This window comes from Nerophis lumbriciformis, linkage group LG05 (genome assembly GCF_033978685.3).
Source record: "Nerophis lumbriciformis linkage group LG05, RoL_Nlum_v2.1, whole genome shotgun sequence".
NCBI classification, from domain to species: Eukaryota; Metazoa; Chordata; class Actinopteri; order Syngnathiformes; family Syngnathidae; genus Nerophis; species Nerophis lumbriciformis.
In genome coordinates, this window is record NC_084552.2 from 8,322,501 (window position 1) to 8,343,653 (window position 21,153).

General features: G+C 36.4%; 1 protein-coding gene across 5 annotated transcripts in view; it reads right to left on the reverse strand.

Annotated features, from left to right (window-relative positions):
• The window catches only part of ptprz1b (protein tyrosine phosphatase receptor type Z1b), a 186,972-nt gene that overhangs the window by 95,020 nt on the left and 70,799 nt on the right, over positions 1 to 21,153 (reverse strand). For all 5 annotated transcript variants that reach the window (XM_072913141.1, XM_061961324.1, XM_061961325.1 and 2 more), the window contains exon 2: positions 20,138 to 20,206. In XM_072913141.1, coding sequence (XP_072769242.1) covers positions 20,138 to 20,206 — 69 coding nt within the window. The remainder of the gene's footprint in view (positions 1 to 20,137; positions 20,207 to 21,153) is intronic.

Genomic DNA, 21,153 nt, shown 5'->3' on the forward strand with positions numbered 1-21,153 from the left:
CCCAGGGGGTGATCAAGGGTGATGGGTCAAATGCAGAGAATAATTTCGCCACACCTAGTGTGTGTGTGACAATCATTGGTACTTTAACTTTTAACTTTAACTATAAGGCTCACTTCAAATACTTTCATTTTCTCAAAAATGGGCAGTGCGCCTTATAACCCGGTGCGCCTAATGTACGTATTAATTCTAATTGTGCTTATCGACCTGGAAGCAATTTTATTTGGTACATGGTGTAATGATAGGTGTGCAGTCACACATAAGAGACACGTGTGGACTGCAGGTTGAGGCCTGTTCAATAAATGACTCTAGCAAGTACAGGTTAGCAAGCAACACCAAAATGTTGATGTCTCATTGGGAATATAGAACATTACACAAGCCGCTCAAAAAATCTGTCAAAATGTTTTAGTACAACTCTGGTAAGCTCCAAAGCCACACCGCTTGATGGATTGTCGGAGCATTACGGCTACCATAGTCAGACGTACTGTGCTTCAACATACAAGTATTATTATGATGTGTATAAGGACCCCAAAACGGCACCTATTAGGAGATTTACCGTATTTTCAGACTATAAGGCTCACTTCAAATACTTTCATTTTCTCAAAAATGAGCAGTGCGCCTTATAACCGGGTGCGCCTAATGTACGTATTAATTCTGGTTGTGCTTACCGTCCTGGAAGCAATTTTATTTGGTACATGGTGTAGTGATAGGTGTGACCAGTAGATGGCAGTCACACATAAGAGACACGTGTGGACTGCCGGTTGACGCCTGATGCTAGCAAGCAACACCAAAACGTTGATGTCTCATTGGGAATATAGAACATTACACATGCCGCTCAAAAAATCTGTCAAAATGTTTTAGTACGACTCTGGTAAGCTCCAAAGCCACACCGCTTGATGGATTGTCGGAGCATTACGGCTACCATAGTCAGACGTACTGTGCTTCAACATACAAGTATTATTATGATGTGTATAAGGACCCCAAAATGGCACCTATTAGGAGATTTACCGTATTTTCAGACTATAAGGCTCACTTCAAATACTTTCATTTTCTCAAAAATGGGCAGTGCGTCTTATAACCCGGTGCGCCTAATGTACGTATTAATTCTGGTTGTGCTTATCGACCTGGAAGCAATTTTATTTGGTACATGGTGTAATGATAGGTGTGACCAGTAGATGGCAGTCACACATAAGAGACACGTGTGGACTGCAGGTTGAGGCCTGTTCAATGAATGACTCTAGCAAGTACAGGTTAGCAAGCAACACCAAAATGTTGATGTCTCATTGGGAATATAGAACATTACACAAGCCGCTCAAAAAATCTGTCAAAATGTTTTAGTACGACTCTGGTAAGCTCCAAAGCCACACCGCTTGATGGATTGTCGGAGCATTACGGCTACCATAGTCAGACGTACTGTGCTTCAACATACAAGTATTATTATGATGTGTATAAGGACCCCAAAATGGCACCTATTAGGAGATTTACCGTATTTTCAGACTATAAGGCTCACTTCAAATACTTTCATTTTCTCAAAAATGGGCAGTGCGCCTTATAACCCGGTGCGCCTAATGTACGTATTAATTCTGGTTGTGCTTACCGATCTGGAAGCAATTTTATTTGGTACATGGTGTAATGATAGATGGGACAAGTAGATGGCAGTCACACATAAGAGACACGTGTGGACTGCCGGTTGACGCCTGATGCTAGCAAGCAACACCAAAACGTTGATGTCTCATTGGGAATATAGAACATTACACAAGCCGCTCAAAAATCTGTCAAAATGTTTTAGTACGACTCTGGTAAGCTCCAAAGCCACACCGCTTGATGGATTGTCGGAGCATTACGGCTACCATAGTCAGACGTACTGTGCTTCAACATACAAGTATTATTATGATGTGTATAAGGACCCCAAAACGGCACCTATTAGGAGATTTACCGTATTTTCAGACTATAAGGCTCACTTCAAATACTTTCATTTTCTCAAAAATGAGCAGTGCGCCTTATAACCGGGTGCGCCTAATGTACGTATTAATTCTGGTTGTGCTTACCGATCTGGAAGCAATTTTATTTGGTACATGGTGTAGTGATAGGTGTGACCAGCAGATGGCAGTCACACGTAAGAGACATGTGTGGACTGCAGGTTGACGCCTGTTCAATAAATGACTATGTTTTTATCATTTTTCCCCAGAATAAAAAAGCGTCAAAATGGCCCCGCACGCTAAGAGCTTTCAGTGTGTGTCCCTGGGCCGTGCGCTTTTTAGTCAGGAAAATATGGTAATCTTCCACCAAATGGGGGGGGGGGGGAAACAAAACATGTTGTTTTGTAGACTAACAGATGCTACATTGCTTCATTTGGAAACAATTAAGGTAAGTAAATAAAAATGTATGTGTAAATAACTAATTTCACAACGTATATATCTGCGACTTATAGTCCGATGCGACTAATTTATGGAAAATATGTTTTTCTTCCAAAATTTAGTGGGTGTGGCCCTCTTTAGTCCGAAAAAATATCATTTATGTTTTTATCATTTTTCCTCAGAGTAAAAAAGCGTCAAAATGGCCACGCACACTAAGAGCTTTCAGTATGGTAATCTTCCATCAAATGGGGAACCCCCCCCCCTCCCCAAAAAAAAACATGTTATTTTGTAGACTAACAGATACTACATTGCTTCATTTGGAAACAATTAAGGTGTGTAAATAAAAATGTATGTTGAAATAACTCATTTCACAACGTGTATATATCTGCCACTTATAGTCCGATGCGACTAATTTATGGAAAATATGTTTTTCTTCTAAAATTTAGTGGGTGTGGCCCTCTTTAGTCCGAAAAAATATCATTTATGTTTTTATCATTTTTGCCCAGAGTAAAAAAGCATCAAAATGCCCCCCCACACTAAGAGATTTCAGTATGGTAATCTTCCATCAAATGCGGGAAAAAAACATGTTATTTTGTAGACTAACAGATACTACATTGCTTCATTTGGAAACAATTAAGGTATTTAAATAAATATTTCTGTGTAAATAACTCATTTCACAACGTATATATCTGCGACCTATAGTCCGATGCGACCGATATATGGAAAATGTGTTTTTCTTCTAAAGTTTTGTGGGTGTTGCCCGCTAAAGTCTGAAAAAATATCATTTATGTTTTTATAATTTTTCCCCAGAGTAAAAAAGCGTCAAAATGGCCCCGCACACCAAGAGCTTTCAGAATGGTAATCTTCCACCAAATGGGGAAACCCCCCCCCCCAAAAAAAAACATGTTATTTTGTAGACTAACAGATACTGCATTGCTTCATTTGGAAACAATTAAGGTATTTAAATAAATATTTCTGTGTAAATAACTCATTTCACAACGTATATATCTGCGACCTATAGTCCGATGCGACCGATATATGGAAAATGTGTTTTTCTTCTAAAGTTTTGTGGGTGTTGCCCTCTATAGTCCGAAAAAATATCATTTATGTTTTTATAATTTTTCCCCAGAGTAAAAAAGCGTCAAAATGGCCCCGCACACCAAGAGCTTTCAGAATGGTAATCTTCCACCAAATGGGGAAACCCCCCCCCCCAAAAAAAAACATGTTATTTTGTAGACTAACAGATACTGCATTGCTTCATTTGGAAACAATTAAGGTATTTAAATAAATATTTCTGTGTAAATAACTCATTTCACAACGTATATATCTGCGACCTATAGTCCGATGCGACCGATATATGGAAAATGTGTTTTTCTTCTAAAGTTTTGTGGGTGTTGCCCTCTATAGTCCGAAAAAATATCATTTATGTTTTTAGAATTTTTCCCCAGAGTAAAAAAGCGTCAAAATGGCCCCGCACACCAAGAGCTTTCAGAATGGTAATCTTCCACCAAATGGGGAAACCCCCCCCCCCCCCCCCCCCCAAAAAAAAACATGTTATTTTGTAGACTAACAGATACTGCATTGCTTCATTTGGAAACAATTAAGGTATTTAAATAAATATTTCTGTGTAAATAACTCATTTCACAACGTATACATCTGCGACCTATAGTCCGATGCGACCGATATATGGAAAATGTGTTTTTCTTCTAAAGCTTTGTGGGTGTTGCCCTCTATAGTCCGAAAAAATATCATTTATGTTTTTATAATTTTTCCCCAGAGTAAAAAAGCGTCAAAATGGCCCCGCACACCAAGAGCTTTCAGAATGGTAATCTTCCACCAAATGGGGAAACCCCCCCCCCCCCAAAAAAAAAAAATGTTATTTTGTAGACTAACAGATACTACATTGCTTCATTTGGAAACAATTAAGGTATGTAAATAAACATTTCTGTGTAAATAACTCATTTCACAACGTATATATCTGCGACCTATAGTCCGATGCGACCTATATATGGAAAATGTGTTTTTCTTCTAAAGTTTTGTGGGTGTTGCCCTCTATAGTCCAAAAAAATATCATTTATGTTTTTATAATTTTTCCCCAGAGTAAAAAAGCGTCAAAATGGCCCCGCACACCAAGAGATTTCAGTATGGTAATCTTCCACCAAATGGGGAACCCCCCCCCCCCCAAAAAAACATGTTATTTTGTAGACTAACAGATACTACATTGCTTCATTTGGAAACAATTAAGGTATGTAAATAAACATTTCTGTGTAAATAACTCATTTCACAACGTATATATCTGCGACCTATAGTCCGATGCGACCAATATATGGAAAATGTGTTTTTCTTCTAAAGTTTTGTGGGTGTTGCCCTCTATAGTCCGAAAAAATATCATTTATGTTTTTATAATTTTTCCCCAGAGTAAAAAAGCGTCAAAATGGCCCGCACACTAAAAACTTTCAGTATGGTAATCTTCCATTAAATGGGGGGAAAAAAAACATGTTATTTTGTAGACTAACAGATACTATATTGCTTCATTTGGAAACAATTAAGGTATTTAGATAAATATTTCTGTGTAAATAACTCATTACACAACGTATATATCTGCGACCTATAGTCCGAAGCGACTAGTTTATGGAAAATGTGTTTTTCTTCGAAAGTTTTGTGGGTGTTGCCCTCTATAGTCCGAAAAAATATCATTTATGTTTTTATCATTTTTGCCCGGAGTAAAAAAGCATCACAATGGCCCCGCACACTAAAAGCTTTCAGTATGGTAATCTTCCATTAAATGGGGGGGGAAAAAACATGTTATTTTGTAGACTAACAGATACTATATTGCTTCATTTGGAAACAATTAAGGTATTTAGATAAATATTTCTGTGTAAATAACTCATTACACAACGTATATATCTGCGACCTATAGTCCGATGCGACTAGTTTATGGAAAATGTGTTTTTCTTCGAAAGTTTTGTGGGTGTTGCCCTCTATAGTCTGAAAAAATATCATTTATGTTTTTATCATTTTTCCCCAGAGTAAAAAAGCGTCAAAATGGCCCGCACACTAAAAGCTTTCAGTATGGTAATCTTCCATTAAATGGGGAAAAAAAACATGTTATTTTGTAGACTAACAGATACTATATTGCTTCATTTGGAAACAATTAAGGTATTTAGATAAATATTTCTGTGTAAATAACTCATTACACAACGTATATATCTGCGACCTATAGTCCGATGCGACTAGTTTATGGAAAATGTGTTTTTCTTCGAAAGTTTTGTGGGTGTTGCCCTCTATAGTCCGAAAAAATATCATTTATGTTTTTATCATTTTTGCCCAGAGTAAAAAAGCATCAAAATGCCCCCCCACACTAAGAGATTTCAGTATGGTAATCTTCCATCAAATGCGGAAAAAAACATGTTATTTTGTAGACTAACAGATACTACATTGCTTCATTTGGAAACAATTAAGTTATTTAAATAAATATTTCTGTGTAAATAACTCATTTCACAACGTATGTATCTGCGACCTATAGTCCGATGCGACTAATTTATGGAAAATGTGTTTTTCTTCTAAAGTTTTGTGGGTGTTGCCCTCTATAGTCTGAAAAAATATCATTTATGTTTTTATCATTTTTGCCCAGAGTAAAAAAGCATCAAAATGGCCCCGCACACTAAAAGATTTCAGTGTGGTAATCTTCCATCAAATGGGGGAAAAAAACATGTTATTTTGTAGACTAACAGATACTACATTGCTTCATTTGGAAACAATTAAGTTATTTAAATAAATATTTCTGTGTAAATAACTCATTTCACAACGTATGTATCTGCGACCTATAGTCCGATGCGACTAATTTATGGAAAATGTGTTTTTCTTCTAAAGTTTTGTGGGTGTTGCCCTCTATAGTCTGAAAAAATATCATTTATGTTTTTATCATTTTTGCCCAGAGTAAAAAAGCATCAAAATGGCCCCGCACACTAAAAGATTTCAGTGTGGTAATCTTCCATCAAATGGGGGGGGGAAACATGTTATTTTGTAGACTAACAGATACTACATTGCTTCATTTGGAAACAATTAAGTTATTTAAATAAATATTTCTGTGTAAATAACTCATTTCACAACGTATGTATCTGCGACCTATAGTCCGATGCGACTAATTTATGGAAAATGTGTTTTTCTTCTAAAGTTTTGTGGGTGTTGCCCTCTATAGTCCGAAAAAATATCATTTATGTTTTTATCATTTTTGCCCAGAGTAAAAAAGCATCACAATGGCCCCGCACACTAAAAGCTTTCAGTATGGTAATCTTCCATCAAATGGGGGGGGAAACATGTTATTTTGTAGACTAACAGATACTACATTGCTTCATTTGGAAACAATTAAGTTATTTAAATAAATATTTCTGTGTAAATAACTCATTTCACAACGTATGTATCTGCGACCTATAGTCCGATGCGACTAATTTATGGAAAATGTGTTTTTCTTCTAAAGTTTTGTGGGTGTTGCCCTCTATAGTCCGAAAAAATATCATTTATGTTTTTATCATTTTTGCCCAGAGTAAAAAAGCATCACAATGGCCCCGCACACTAAAAGCTTTCAGTATGGTAATCTTCCATCAAATGGGGAAAAAAACATGTTATTTTGTAGACTAACAGATACTACATTGCTTCATTTGGAAACAATTAAGTTATTTAAATAAATATTTCTGTGTAAATAACTCATTTCACAACGTATATATCGGCGGCTTATAGTCCGATGCGACTAATTTATGGAAAATGTGTTTTTCTTCTAAGGTTTTGTGGGTGTTGCCCTCTATAGTCCGAAAAAATATAATTTATGTTTTTATCATTTTTGCCCAGAGTAAAAAAGCATCACAATGGCCCTGCACACTAAAAGCTTTCAGTATGGTAATCTTCCATTAAATGGGGAAAAAAAACATGTTATTTTGTAGACTAACAGATACTACATTGCTTCATTTAGAAACAATTAAGGTATGTAAATAAACATTTCTGTGTAAATAACTCATTTCACAACGTATACATCGGCGGCTTATAGTCCCGTGCGACTAATGAATGGAAAAATATGTTTTATTTCTAAAATTTGGTGGGTGCGGCGCTCTTTAGTCCGGAAAACACGGTACTCTTGTTTACCCTTTTTCACATACTTTCTTTTACTTTGCCACCAACTTCTCCCCCACCTTCTCCAGCAGTGACCTGCCTAAAAAGAAGAGTGCAGTGCCTCACAGTGAAGTGGACGTCTTTCACATGCTAATGTTTTTACTCGCGGCTCAGTGAGCAGCACAAGGCGAGGGAACAGAGCCGCTGAGAAAGGCCCGATTGTGACCGACACACACACACACACACACACACACACACACACACACACACACACACACACACACACACACACACGGCGGGAGTGTCTCAGTAACAGTTGGGCAACGCTCACTGGCGCCAGCTTGTTGAACATCAGCGGCGAGCAGAAGGATAAGTGTTGCGTTACAACAATGAAAGAAGGCTCCTTCAAAATAAGACGACAAACTGGACTGACGAAGGCAGGTGAGGAAGGAAGGCGCGGCGTGCAAGAAAAACTTTGTCGCTGCCGGACAAATGCACGGTAAACAATCTGCCAAATGAGAATACAAATGTGTCGTTGCAGGGGGGGAAATATTAAAAATAAGCAAAATACAAGACATTTAAAATGAGATATCACCTTCAAATATTCAGGATCAATAAACTAAAAGATGAAGTACTTTTAGAGTGCCCTGACTTAAAGGGCAACTGCACTTTTTTGTGGGAATTTTCACAATCCTTATGTAAGACAAAAACACATGTTTTTTTCCCTATTCTTTGTGTATTCTAAATCATAAATAAATGTTAGCAAAAATCAGCTAACAATGCAGCTAATAGGAGTACTCTATTGCGCTCACAAAACCCTCTGAAAATGTACATGTCATGACCTTATGTTATAATAAGAGCTAATGCCGAGGAACTACTTCTAGTGGCAGAGAGCTAACTAGCTTATGCTGCTTTATTGACAAACTGAGCTGCTGCGTCGCCTCTGAGTTGGTGAAAGTTCATTCTCGATTATAAATCTATGCCTCTCACCTGGATAGTAGAAGGTTGTGGACATAAACCCACAAGTTAGTCAACTTTGACATCCAACTTAGGCCAGAAAGACACGAAAAGACGCTCATTTGCGACACTTATATATATTTTTTACCCTTTGTTAATTCTTCATGTAAAAGGGGAAAATATAAACATCCCGTCAGTCTTTATCCCAGTGAGAGCAGACATTGTACAGTAAGGGATTGTTTTAGTATGTTCTTGTTTAGCACTTAGCATTACTGCCACATGACGCTTAGTGTTTGACTGAAGCTGCATCGGTTTAGCAGACAGCTTCTAGAACTTGTAGATCATCCTCTTTATATTCAGGCTCAAAAATAGAAGCTTCTGGATCATCATTTGTCCCAAAGTAGTCTTTGTTGTCTCTCATCAAGCCCGCCATGAGGAGTAGTCTTGTTGTTGTGTTTGAAGGAAAAAGTGAACATTGTGATGCGTTTACGCTCAAAATGATGAAAATATAAATATATGTACAAACCCTGTATCCAATTGTGTTAGATGTAAATATAAACGGAATACAATGATTTGCAAATCCTTTTCAACCCATATTCAGTTGAATATGCTACAAAGACAACATATTTGATGTTTAAACTCATAAACATTTTTTTGTTGTTGCAAATAATCATTAACTTTAGAATTTGATGCCAGCAACACGTGCCAAAGAAGTTGGGAAAGGTGGCAATAAATACTGATAAAGTTGAGGAATGCTCATCAAACACTTATTTGGAACATCCCACAGGTGTGCAGGCTAATTGGGAACAGGTGGGTGCCATGATTGGGTATAAAAACAGCTTCCCAAAAAAAGCTCAGTCTTTCACAAGAAAGGATGGGGCGAGGTACACCCCTTTGTCCACAACTGCGTGAGCAAATTGTTGAACAGTTTAAGAACAACGTTCATCAAAGTGCAATTGCAAGAAATGTAGGGATTTCAACATCTACGGTCCATAATATCATCAAAAGGTTCAGAGAATCTGGAGAAATCACTCCACGTAAGCGGCATGGCCGGAAACCAACATTGAATGACCGTGACCTTCCATCCCTCAGACGGCACTGTATCAAAAACCGACATCAATCTCTAAAGGATATCACCACATGGGCTCAAGAACACTTCAGAAAACCACTGTCACTAAATACAGTTGGTCGCTACATCTGTAAGTGCAAGTTAAAGCTCTACTATGCAAAGCCAAAGCCATTTATCAACAACACCCAGAAACGCTGCCAGCTTCTCTGGGCCCGAGATCATCTAAGATGGACTCATGCAAAGTGGAAAAGTGTTCTGTGGTCTGACGAGTCCACATTTCAAATTGTTTTTGGAAATATTCGACATCGTGTCATCCGGACCAAAGGGGAAGCGAACCATCCAGACTGTTATCGACGCAAAGTTCAAAAGCCAGCATGTGTGATGGTATGGGGGTGCATTAGTGCCCAAGGCATGGGTAACTTACACATCTGTGAAGGCACCATTAATGCTGAAAGGTACATACAGGTTTTGGAACAACATATGCTGCCATCTAAGCGCCGTCTTTTTCATGGACGCCCCTGCTTATTTCAGCAAGAAAATGCCAAGCCACATTCAGCACGTGTTACAACAGCGTGGCTTTGTAAAAAAAAAAAGAGTGCGGATACTTTCCTGGTCCACCTGCAGTCCAGACCTGTCTCCCATCGAAAATGTGTGGCGCATTATGACGCGTAAAATACGACAGCGGAGACCCCCGGACGACTGAAGCTCTACATAAAACAAGAATGGGAAATAATTCCACTTTCAAAGCTTCAACAATTAGTTTCCTCAGTTCCCAATCGTTTATTGAGTGTTGTTAAAAGAAAAGGTGATGTAACACAGTGGTGAACATGCCCTTTCCCAACTACTTTGGCACGTGTTGCAGCCATGAAATTCTAAGTTAATTATTTGCAAAAAAAAAAAAAAAAAAAAAGTTTATGAGTTTGAACATCAAATATGTTGTCTTTGTAGTGCATTCAATTATATTTACATCTAACACAATTTCCCAACTCATATGGAAACAGGGTTTGTATAAAGGTTTATTTGAAATAGGGACAGATACAGAAAAATAGATATCTGAAACAGTTATCCAGTGTGTGCATCATAGTGTTTGTAGCCAAAGCTCATTTACAACACTTAATTATTGTGTTGAAATGTGGGGTAACAATTACAAATCAAACATCAACTCGATGTTCTTACTTCAAAAGAAAGCTATTAGAATTGTAAATAATGCGGATTATCATGACCATACCAATGCTCTGTTTATTCAATTAAAAACATTAAAACTGCACGGTGTATTTATAATATGTTGTGCAAAGGACATTTCATCATTTTTGGAAGCTCATCTTGCATTTGACATTGTTTATAGGGTGAGGCGCAATGAGTGTTCAACTTCAGCCCAAACCCTTTCAGTCTGCAACATTTTTAATTCATCAACTGTTATAACTGTTTGTTTATGTAAAACTCTTTGTTTATTTTGTTGACCACTGACCCAAGAAATAATAAATTAAACTAAACTAATGATAGTAGCAATACAGACAAAGTGCAAACGAGATAAAAGGCCAATAATAATAATAATTAAAGCTGCAAGCAGCGTTGGTCGGGCCCGCGTATTTGGCAGGTGCTAGTCCTAAGTGTCCCAATACTTTTGTCTACTTTTAGTCTGAAGTGTCCCAAGACTTTTGTCTAGTGTACCTACCTTGTCTGCATAGTTTTGGCATGCTGGTGCTTCCTGCTTTTAAGCAGCCATCTTAAAAAAACAGCAGTGCAGCAGCATCAGCGCAGCGGTTCTTTGAAGGGTCATAAAATCCAAACCGGAGCAGTTATTAAAACTCTTTCAATAACTTTTAATCAGAAGGGTTCAATCACTCTCCTGGGATAGTTTGAAGCCGAAACGACAAACACGCTCAGAGGAGATAATGTTTGAAGAAAGGTGACCGGTTTTTACAAAAATGTTGTTTTGAAGGGGTAATAGCAAACTTCCTGTTGATTTTTGCTGGGGGTTGTAAATTTATGAAATGTAGGTCTAAGTGAGACCTACATAGAGGTTTTTGTTTCATCTCTCTCCGACCTTCCCAGTGGGAGTTACAGGCAGTTTAGTCAGATTTTTCATCCGAGGAGCAGTTATTTGTGCGTTTTATTAAAAAATTGCTGTAGAGCACAATTTTTAGATTTGGGGTTAGGTTTTTTCATTAGATCACAGTTTTAGCCAGTCCTGATGTGTGTGTTCAGTTCGGTGAGTTTTGAAGCATGTTAAGGGGGTCAAATTACAGCTCAAAGAGGCAAAAGTGACTGTTTTTAATATTTTTTTGTCTTGAAGGGGGAATTGCCAACTTCCTGTTGATTTTAGCCCGAAGATGTACAATTGACAACCTACATAAAGGTTTTTGTTTCATGTCTCTCCGACCTTCCTAGTGGGAGTTACAGGCAGCGTAGTTTTTTCTTCTTCCTAGGGGGCGCTAGAGCGCAATTTTGAGTTTTGGGGTTTGGTTTTTTTATTAAAAGGCAATTTTCGCAGGTCCTGATGTGTGGGTCAAATATGGTGAGTTTTGAAGCATGTTAAGTGGGTCAAATTAGTGCTCGAAGAGGCGGCGGAAGAAGAAAGAAAGAAAGAATAATAAAACCTTACAATAACAATAGGTCCTTATGTCCCATTGCATAAGGACTCCCTTCGGGAGTCCTTTTGCAATGGGCCATTGCGGGCCCTAATAATAATAATAATAATAATAATAATAACACAGACAAAGTGCAAACTAGATAAAAGGCCAATAACAATAATAATAATAATAATAATAATAATAATAACACAAAAAGTGCAAACTAGATAAGAACCAATTAGTAAATATTAGAGATGTCCGATAGTATCAGACTGCTGATATTATCGGCCAATAAATACTTTAAAATGTAATATCGGAAATTATCGGTATCGGTTTCAAAAAGTAAAATGTATGACTTTTTAAAAGGCCGCTGTGTACACGGACGTAGGGAGAAGTACAGAGCGCCAATAAACCTTAAAGGCACTGCCTTTGCGTGCCGGCCCAATCACATAATATCTACACACACACACAAGTGAATGCAAGGCATACTTGGTCAACAGCCATACAAATCACACTGAGGGTGGCCGTATAAACAACTCTAACACAGTTACAAATATGCGCCACACTGTGAACCCACACCAAACAAGAATGACAAACACATCCGCACCGTAACACAACATAAACACAACGGAACAAATACCCAGCACCCCTTGCAGCACTAACTCTTCCGGGACGCTACAAAATATACCCCACGCTCAACCCCGCCCACCCAACCTCCTCATGCTCTCCCAGGGAGAGCATGTACCAAATTCCAAGCTGCTGTTTTGAGGCATGTTGAAAAAAATAATGCACTTTGTGACTTCAATAATAAATATGGCAGTGCCATGTTGGCACTTTTTTTCCATAACTTGAGTTGATTTATTTTGGAAAAACCTTGTTACATTGTTTAATGCATCCAGCGGGGCATCACAACAAAATGAGGCATAATAATGTGTTCATTCCACCACTGTATATATCGCTATCGCTTGACATCGGAATCGGTAATAAAGAGTTGGACAATATCGGAATATCGGCAAAAAAGCCATTATCGGACATCTCCAGTGAAAATGAATAAAATCTAAACATGGGAACACGATAGTTGCTCAACTAGCCACAATTTAAAATATAAACTTTGATTGATTGTCTCTGTAGAAATAGGAGGATCACTTTTACACTCGGTGTTGCAAATCCACCTTCTCCTATTTATAATTCTGACCTGAGAGCAGTTTGCATTACGTCAAATGTGGCAGTTATCACGCGGGGTTAATATGTTTAGAAGCTCAAGTGACGACCCTTTTGATTCTCTTTTATCAGTCAGAAGCCATAATCTCCCCCAGGGACCACTATTATGATGATGATGATGATGATGATGATGACGACCACTCTTCTTCCTGCCAGCTTAGCGCCATGCCCAGTTAGCATATGGCCTCAGGCGGGAGATGTTGACGGATAGGATCATTCATCATGTGACTCTGCTGCTTGTGTGTTTTAACCTTCACTGTCAGCACTTTTGCATCCGTCAGTTTGCACCCGCTGGACATGTGGACCTGTTTACTGTTACCCATGATGCATTGCTGCCCTATTATGTCAACACATGATGACACAACAGTAAGTGTGTCCCTACTGCTTGCAGCTCTCGTTAAAAAAAAAAAAAAAAAAAAAAAAAAAAAAAAAAGGCTTCACTACACATCTAAAAATTAAATCACAAACATGAGGGTTAGCTTTAGGGGGGGAAAAGAGGGAAAAAAGGCTTTGCTACACATCCTAAAATAAGCTATGAACGTGGGGGGTAGTTTTGGGGGGAAAGGGGTAAAAAGGCTTCGCTACACATCTTAAGATAAAGATACAAATATGGGGGTTAGCTTTGGGGGTGTAAAAGGCTTCCCTACACATCTAAAAATTAAGTCACAAACACAGGGCTTAGCTTTGGGGAGGAAAAGAGGGGGAAAGGCTTTGCTACACATCCTAAAATAAAACTGTAAACACGGGGGGTAGTTTTGGGGAGAAAAGGCTTTGCTACACATCTTAAAATTAAGCAACAAACAGGAGGGTTAGCTATGGGGGAATAAAGAGGGAATAAAGGCTTTGCTACACATCTTAAAACGAAGCTGCAACTGTGAAAGTTAGTTTTGGGTAAAAAAACATTTTTTTTACTATACATCTTAAAATAAAGATACAAATGTGGGGATAGACACAGAAAATAGGCTTCACTACACATCTAAAAGATTAAGTTACAAACATGAGGGTTAGCTTTGGGAGGAAAAAGAGTGAAAAGGCTTTGCTACACATCCTAAAATAAAGCTACAAAGCTATAAATGTGGGGGGTAGTTTTTTGGGGGAAAGGCTTTGCTACACATCTAAAAATTAAGTCACAGACATGTGGGTAAGCTTTCTTTTTTTTGGGGGGGGGGAGGCTTCGCTACACATCCTAAATTAAAGCTATAAACGTGGGGGCTAGCTTTGGGGTGTAAAAGGCTTCGCTACACATCTTTAAAAAAAATACAAACATGAGGGTTAGCTTTGGGTAAAAAAAAAAGACTTCGCTACACATCTTAAGATAAAGATACAAATATGGGGGTTAGCTTTGGGGGGGTAAAAGGCTTCACTACACATCTAAAAATTAAGTCACAAACACGAGGCTTAGCTTTGGGGAGGAAAAGAGGGGAAAAGGCTTTGCTACACATCCTAAAATAAAACTGTAAATATGGGGGGTAGTTTTGGGCAGAAAAGGCTTTGCTACACATCTTAAAATTAAGCAACAAACAGGAGGGTTAGCTATGGGGGAATAAAGAGGGAATAAAGGCTTTGCTACACATCTTAAAACGAAGCTGCAACTGTGAAAGTTAGTTTTGGGCAAAAAACATTTTTTTTACTATACATCTTAAAATAAAGATACAAATGTGGGGATAGACACAGAAAAGAGGCTTCACTACACATCTAAAAGATTAAGTTACAAACACGAGGGTTAGCTTTGGGAGGAAAAAGAGTGAAAAGGCTTTGCTACACATCCTAAAATAAAGCTACAAAGCTATAAATTTGGGGGGTAGTTTTTTTGGGGAAAGGCTTTGCTACACATCTAAAAATTAAGTCACAGACATGAGGGTAAGCTTTTTTTGGGGGGGGGGGAAGGCTTTGCTACACATCCTAAAATAAAGCTATAAACGCGGGGGCTAGCTTTGGGGTGGAAAAGGCTTCGCTACACATCTTAAAAAAAATACAAACATGAGGGTTAGCTTTGGGTAAAAAAAAAAGACTTCGCTACACATCTTAAGATAAAGATACAAATATGGGGGTTAGCTTTGGGGGGGTAAAAGGCTTCACTACACATCTAAAAATTAAGTCACAAACACAAGGCTTAGCTTTGGGGAGGAAAAGAGGGGAAAAGGCTTTGCTACACATCCTAAAATAAAACTGTAAATATGGGGGGTAGTTTTGGGCAGAAAAGGCTTTGCTACACATCTTAAAATTAAGCAACAAACAGGAGGGTTAGCTATGGGGGAATAAAGAGGGAATAAAGGCTTTGCTACACATCTTAAAACGAAGCTGAAACTGTGAAAGTTAGTTTTGGGCAAAAAACATTTTTTTTACTATACATCTTAAAATAAAGATACAAATGTGGGGATAAACACAGAAAAGAGGCTTCACTACACATCTAAAAGATTAAGTTACAAACATGAGGGTTAGCTTTGGGAGGAAAAAGAGTGAAAAGGCTTTGCTACACATCCTAAAATAAAGCTACGAAGCTATAAATTTGGGGGGTAGTTTTTTTGGGGAAAGGCTTTGCTACACATCTAAAAATTAAGTCACAGACATGAGGGTAAGCTTTTTTTGGGGGGGGGGGAAGGCTTTGCTACACATCCTAAAATAAAGCTATAAACGCGGGGGCTAGCTTTGGGGTGGAAAAGGCTTCGCTACACATCTTAAAAAAAATACAAACATGAGGGTTAGCTTTGGGTAAAAAAAAAAGACTTCGCTACACATCTTAAGATAAAGATACAAATATGGGGGTTAGCTTTGGGGGGGTAAAAGGCTTCACTACACATCTAAAAATTAAGTCACAAACACAAGGCTTAGCTTTGGGGAGGAAAAGAGGGGAAAAGGCTTTGCTACACATCCTAAAATAAAACTGTAAATATGGGGGGTAGTTTTGGGCAGAAAAGGCTTTGCTACACATCTTAAAATTAAGCAACAAACAGGAGGGTTAGCTATGGGGGAATAAAGAGGGAATAAAGGCTTTGCTACACATCTTAAAACGAAGCTGAAACTGTGAAAGTTAGTTTTGGGCAAAAAACATTTTTTTTACTATACATCTTAAAATAAAGATACAAATGTGGGGATAAACACAGAAAAGAGGCTTCACTACACATCTAAAAGATTAAGTTACAAACATGAGGGTTAGCTTTGGGAGGAAAAAGAGTGAAAAGGCTTTGCTACACATCCTAAAATAAAGCTACGAAGCTATAAATTTGGGGGGTAGTTTTTTTGGGGAAAGGCTTTGCTACACATCTAAAAATTAAGTCACAGACATGAGGGTAAGCTTTTTTGGGGGGCGGGGGTGTCTTCGCTACACATCCTAAAATAAAGCTATAAACGTGGGGGCTAGCTTTGGGGTGTAAAAGGCTTTGCTACACATCTTAAAAAAAATACAAACATGAGGGTTAGCTTTGGGTAAAAAAAAAGGTTTGCTACACATCTTAAGATAAAGATACACATGTGGGGTTAACTTTGCGGGGAAAAGGCTTTTCTACACATCCTAAAATAAAGCTGTAAACATTGGGGGTGTTTTGGGGAGAAAAGGCTTTGCTACACATCTTAAGATAAAGATACAGGCAGAAAAGAGGCTTCACAACACATCTAAAAAATTTAAGTTACAAATATGAGGGTTAGCTTTGGGAGGAAAAAGAGGGAAAAGGCTTTGCTAAACATCCTAAAATAAAGCTACAAAGCTATAAACGTGGGGGGGTAGTTTTTTGAGGGAAAGGCTTTGCTACACATCTAAAAATTAAGTCACAGACATGTGGGTAAGCTTTTTTTTGGGGGGGGGGGGGGGGGTGCTTCGCTACACATCCTAAAATAAAGCTATAAATGTGGGGGCTAGCTTTGGGGTGTAAAAGGCTTTGCTACACATCATAAAACTAAGATACAACTGTGAGGCTTAGTTTTGTGGGGAAAAGGGTAAAAAGGCTTCGCTACACATCTTTTAAAAAAGCTATAAACATGGGGGGTAGTTTTTGGGGAAAAGACTTTGCTACACGTCATAAAACTAAGCTACAAGTGTGGGGGTTAGTTTTGGGGGAAAGAAAGGGTAAAAAGGCTTCGCTACACATCTTAAAATAAAGCTACAAACATGAGGATTTGCTTCAGGTGGAAAAAGAAGAAAAACAGAGACTTCGACACACATCCTAAAATAAAGCTTAAAACGGGGTGGTAGATTTTGGGGGAAAAGGCTTCGCTACACATCATACATAAAGTTATAAACATGGGGGGTAGTTTTTTGGGGAAAAGGCTTTGCTACACATCTTAAAACTAAGCTACAGCTGTGAGGGTTAGTTTTGGGTGGAAAAAAAGTTTGCTACACATTTGAAGCTAAAGATACAAATGTGGTGGTTAGCTTTGGGGATGAAGGCGGGAAAGGGGCTTCACTACACATCTAAAAACTCAGTTACAAAAATGAGGGTTAGCTTTGGTGGGGAAAAAAGAGGAAAAATGGCTTTGCTACACATCCTAAAACTAAGCTGAAAATGTGGCGGTTAGCTTTAAAAAGGAAAAAGATGGTCTTCGCTACACATCTGAAAATAAAGATAGAAACATAGGGGTTTTCTTCAGCGACAATGCTAACCTAGCATGATGTTGCTGTTGTGTCATGTTAGCTCACATAGCTATGCTAACGATGCTAATGTATGTGTCCTCCATGTTGCATATTTATTATGTAATACATTATACATGTAATATTTACTATAAATGTAATATTTATTATGTAATAGATTATAATGCAATATTTATTATGTAATAGATTATAAATGTAATATTTATTATGTAATAGTTTATAAATGTAACATTTATCATGTAATAGATTATAAATGTAATATTTATTATAAATGTAATATTTATTATGTAATAAATTATAAATGTAATATTTATTATGTAATAGTTTATAAATGTAACATTTATCATGTAATAGATTATAAATGTAATATTTATTATAAATGTAATATTTATTATGTAATACATTATAAATGTAATATTTATTATAAATGTAATATTTATTATGTAATAGATTATAAATGTAATATTTATTATGTAATAGATTATAAATGCAATATTTACTATGTAATAGATTATAAATGTAATATTTATTATAAATGTAATATTTATTATGTAATAGATTATAAATGTAATATTTATTATGTAATAGATTATAAATGTAATATTTATTATGTAATAGATTTTAAATGCAATATTTATTATGTAATAGATTATAAATGTAATATTTATTATAAATGTAATATTTATTATGTAATAGATTATAATGCAATATTTATTATGTAATAGATTGTAAATGTAATATTTATTATGTAATAGTTTATAAATGTAACATTTATCATGTAATAGATTATAAATGTAATATTTATTATAAATGTAATATTATGTAATAAATTATAAATGTAATATTTATTATGTAATAGTTTATAAATGTAACATTTATCATGTAATAGATTATAAATGTAATATTTATTATAAATGTAATATTTATTATGTAATACATTATAAATGTAATATTTATTATAAATGTAATATTTATTATGTAATAGATTATAAATGTAATATTTATTATGTAATAGATTATAAATGCAATATTTACTATGTAATAGATTATAAATGTAATATTTATTATAAATGTAATATTTATTATGTAATAGATTATACATGTAATATTTATTATGTAATAGATTATAAATGCAATATTTACTATGTAATAGATTATAAATGTAATATTTATTATAAATGTAATATTTATTATGTAATAGATTATAAATGTAATATTTATTATGTAATAGATTACAAATGCAATATTTATTATCCATCCATCCATCCATTTTCTACCGCTTATTCCCTTTGGGGTCGCGGGGGGCGCTGGAGCCTATCTTAGCTGCACTCGGGCGGAAGGCGGTGTACACCCTGGACAAGTCGCCACCTCATCGCAGCAATATTTATTAATAGATTATGAATGCAATATTTATTATGTAATGGATTATAAATGCAATATTATGTAATAGATTATCAATGTAATATGTATTATGTAATAGATTATAAATGCAATATTTATTATGTAATAGATTATAAATGCAATATTTACTATGGAATAGATTGTATATGTAATATTTATTATGTAATAGATTATAAATGCAATATATATTATTTAATAGATTATAAATGTAATATTTATTATGTAATAGATTATAAATGCAATATTTATTATGTAATGGATTATAAATGCAATATTATGTAATAGATTATAAATGCAATATTTATTATGTAATAGATTATAAATGCAATATTTACTATGGAATAGATTGTATATGTACTATTTATTATGTAATAGATTATAAATGCAATATATATTATTTAATAGATTATAAATGTAATATTTATTATGTAATAGATTATAAATGCAATATATATATTATGTAATAGATTATAAATGCAATATTTATTATGTAATACATTATAAATATAATATTTATTATGTAATAGATTATACATGTAATATTTATTATGTTGGACAAGGGCAGAATTACAGAGTACAGTTTATGTAAGAAGTGGATACAATGCTCAATAGCACTTCTTGCTCATTAGCATTAAAGCTACAGACACACAAACAATCGTGTTCCCAACAATTACATTGACTGAATTCTAGCACAGAGACTTCATTTTCCAACTGACATGATTGCCATTTAGAAGGATGGAGGATCAGCACACACACACACACACACACAGTGACACGGGACCGAGCTGGACACCACTTCTGTCCACTCAAACCTGATTGATTCTTTAGCGAAGGTCCCCTAAAGGTGTATTTATTAGCGACTGCAACATACCTGTGTACGACCAGTCCACATCTTCTGGGAGTTTCTTGAAGCCGCGCACCAAAGGTTCCACTGGTACAACTGTACAGGAGAGAGAAACAAGGAATGTCATAATTATTATTCCTCTATGGAATGATCAAAATGGGGTCCACCTCCAGTACATTCAGATCTGGAGTTTTATACAAGATGACTTCTAGTCCAGCAAGATCTGTAGCTGTGACACGGAGACCCTCGGTGGTCTTAAGTCTTACGCTAACTTCTTGCAACTCAACGCCAAGAAAACGGAAATGCTGATTATCGGTCCTGCTAAACACCGACATTTATTTAATAATACCACCTTAACATTTGACAACCAAACAATTACACAAGGCGAATCAGTAAAGAATCTGGGTATTATCTTCCACCCAACTCTCTCGTTTAAATCACACATTAAGAGTGTTACTAAAACGGCCTTCTTTCATCTCCGTAATATCGCTAAAATTCGTTCCATTTTGTCCACTAGCGACGCTGAGATAATTATTCATGCGTTCGTTACGTCTCGTCTCGACTACTGTAACGTATTATTTTCGGGTCTCCCTATGTCTAGCATTAAAAAATTACAGTTGGTACAAAATGCGGCTGCTAGACTTTTGACAAGAACAAGAAAGTTTGATCATATTACGCCTATACTGGCTCACCTGCACTGGCTTCCTGTGCACTTAAGAAGTGACTTTAAGGTTTTACTACTTACGTATAAAATACTACACGGTCTAGCTCCGTCCTATCTTGTCGATTGCATTGTACCATATGTCCCGGCAAGAAATCTGCGTTCAAAGAACTCCGGCTTATTAGTGATTCCCAGAGCCCCAAAAAAGTCTGCGGGCTATAGAGCGTTTTCTATTGGGGCTCCAGTACTATGGAATGCCCTCCCGGTAACAATTAGAGATGCTACCTCAGTAGAAGCATTTAAGTCCCATCTTAAAACTCATTTGTATACTCTAGCCTTTAAATAGCCCCCCTGTTAGACCAGTTGATCTGCCGTTTCTTTT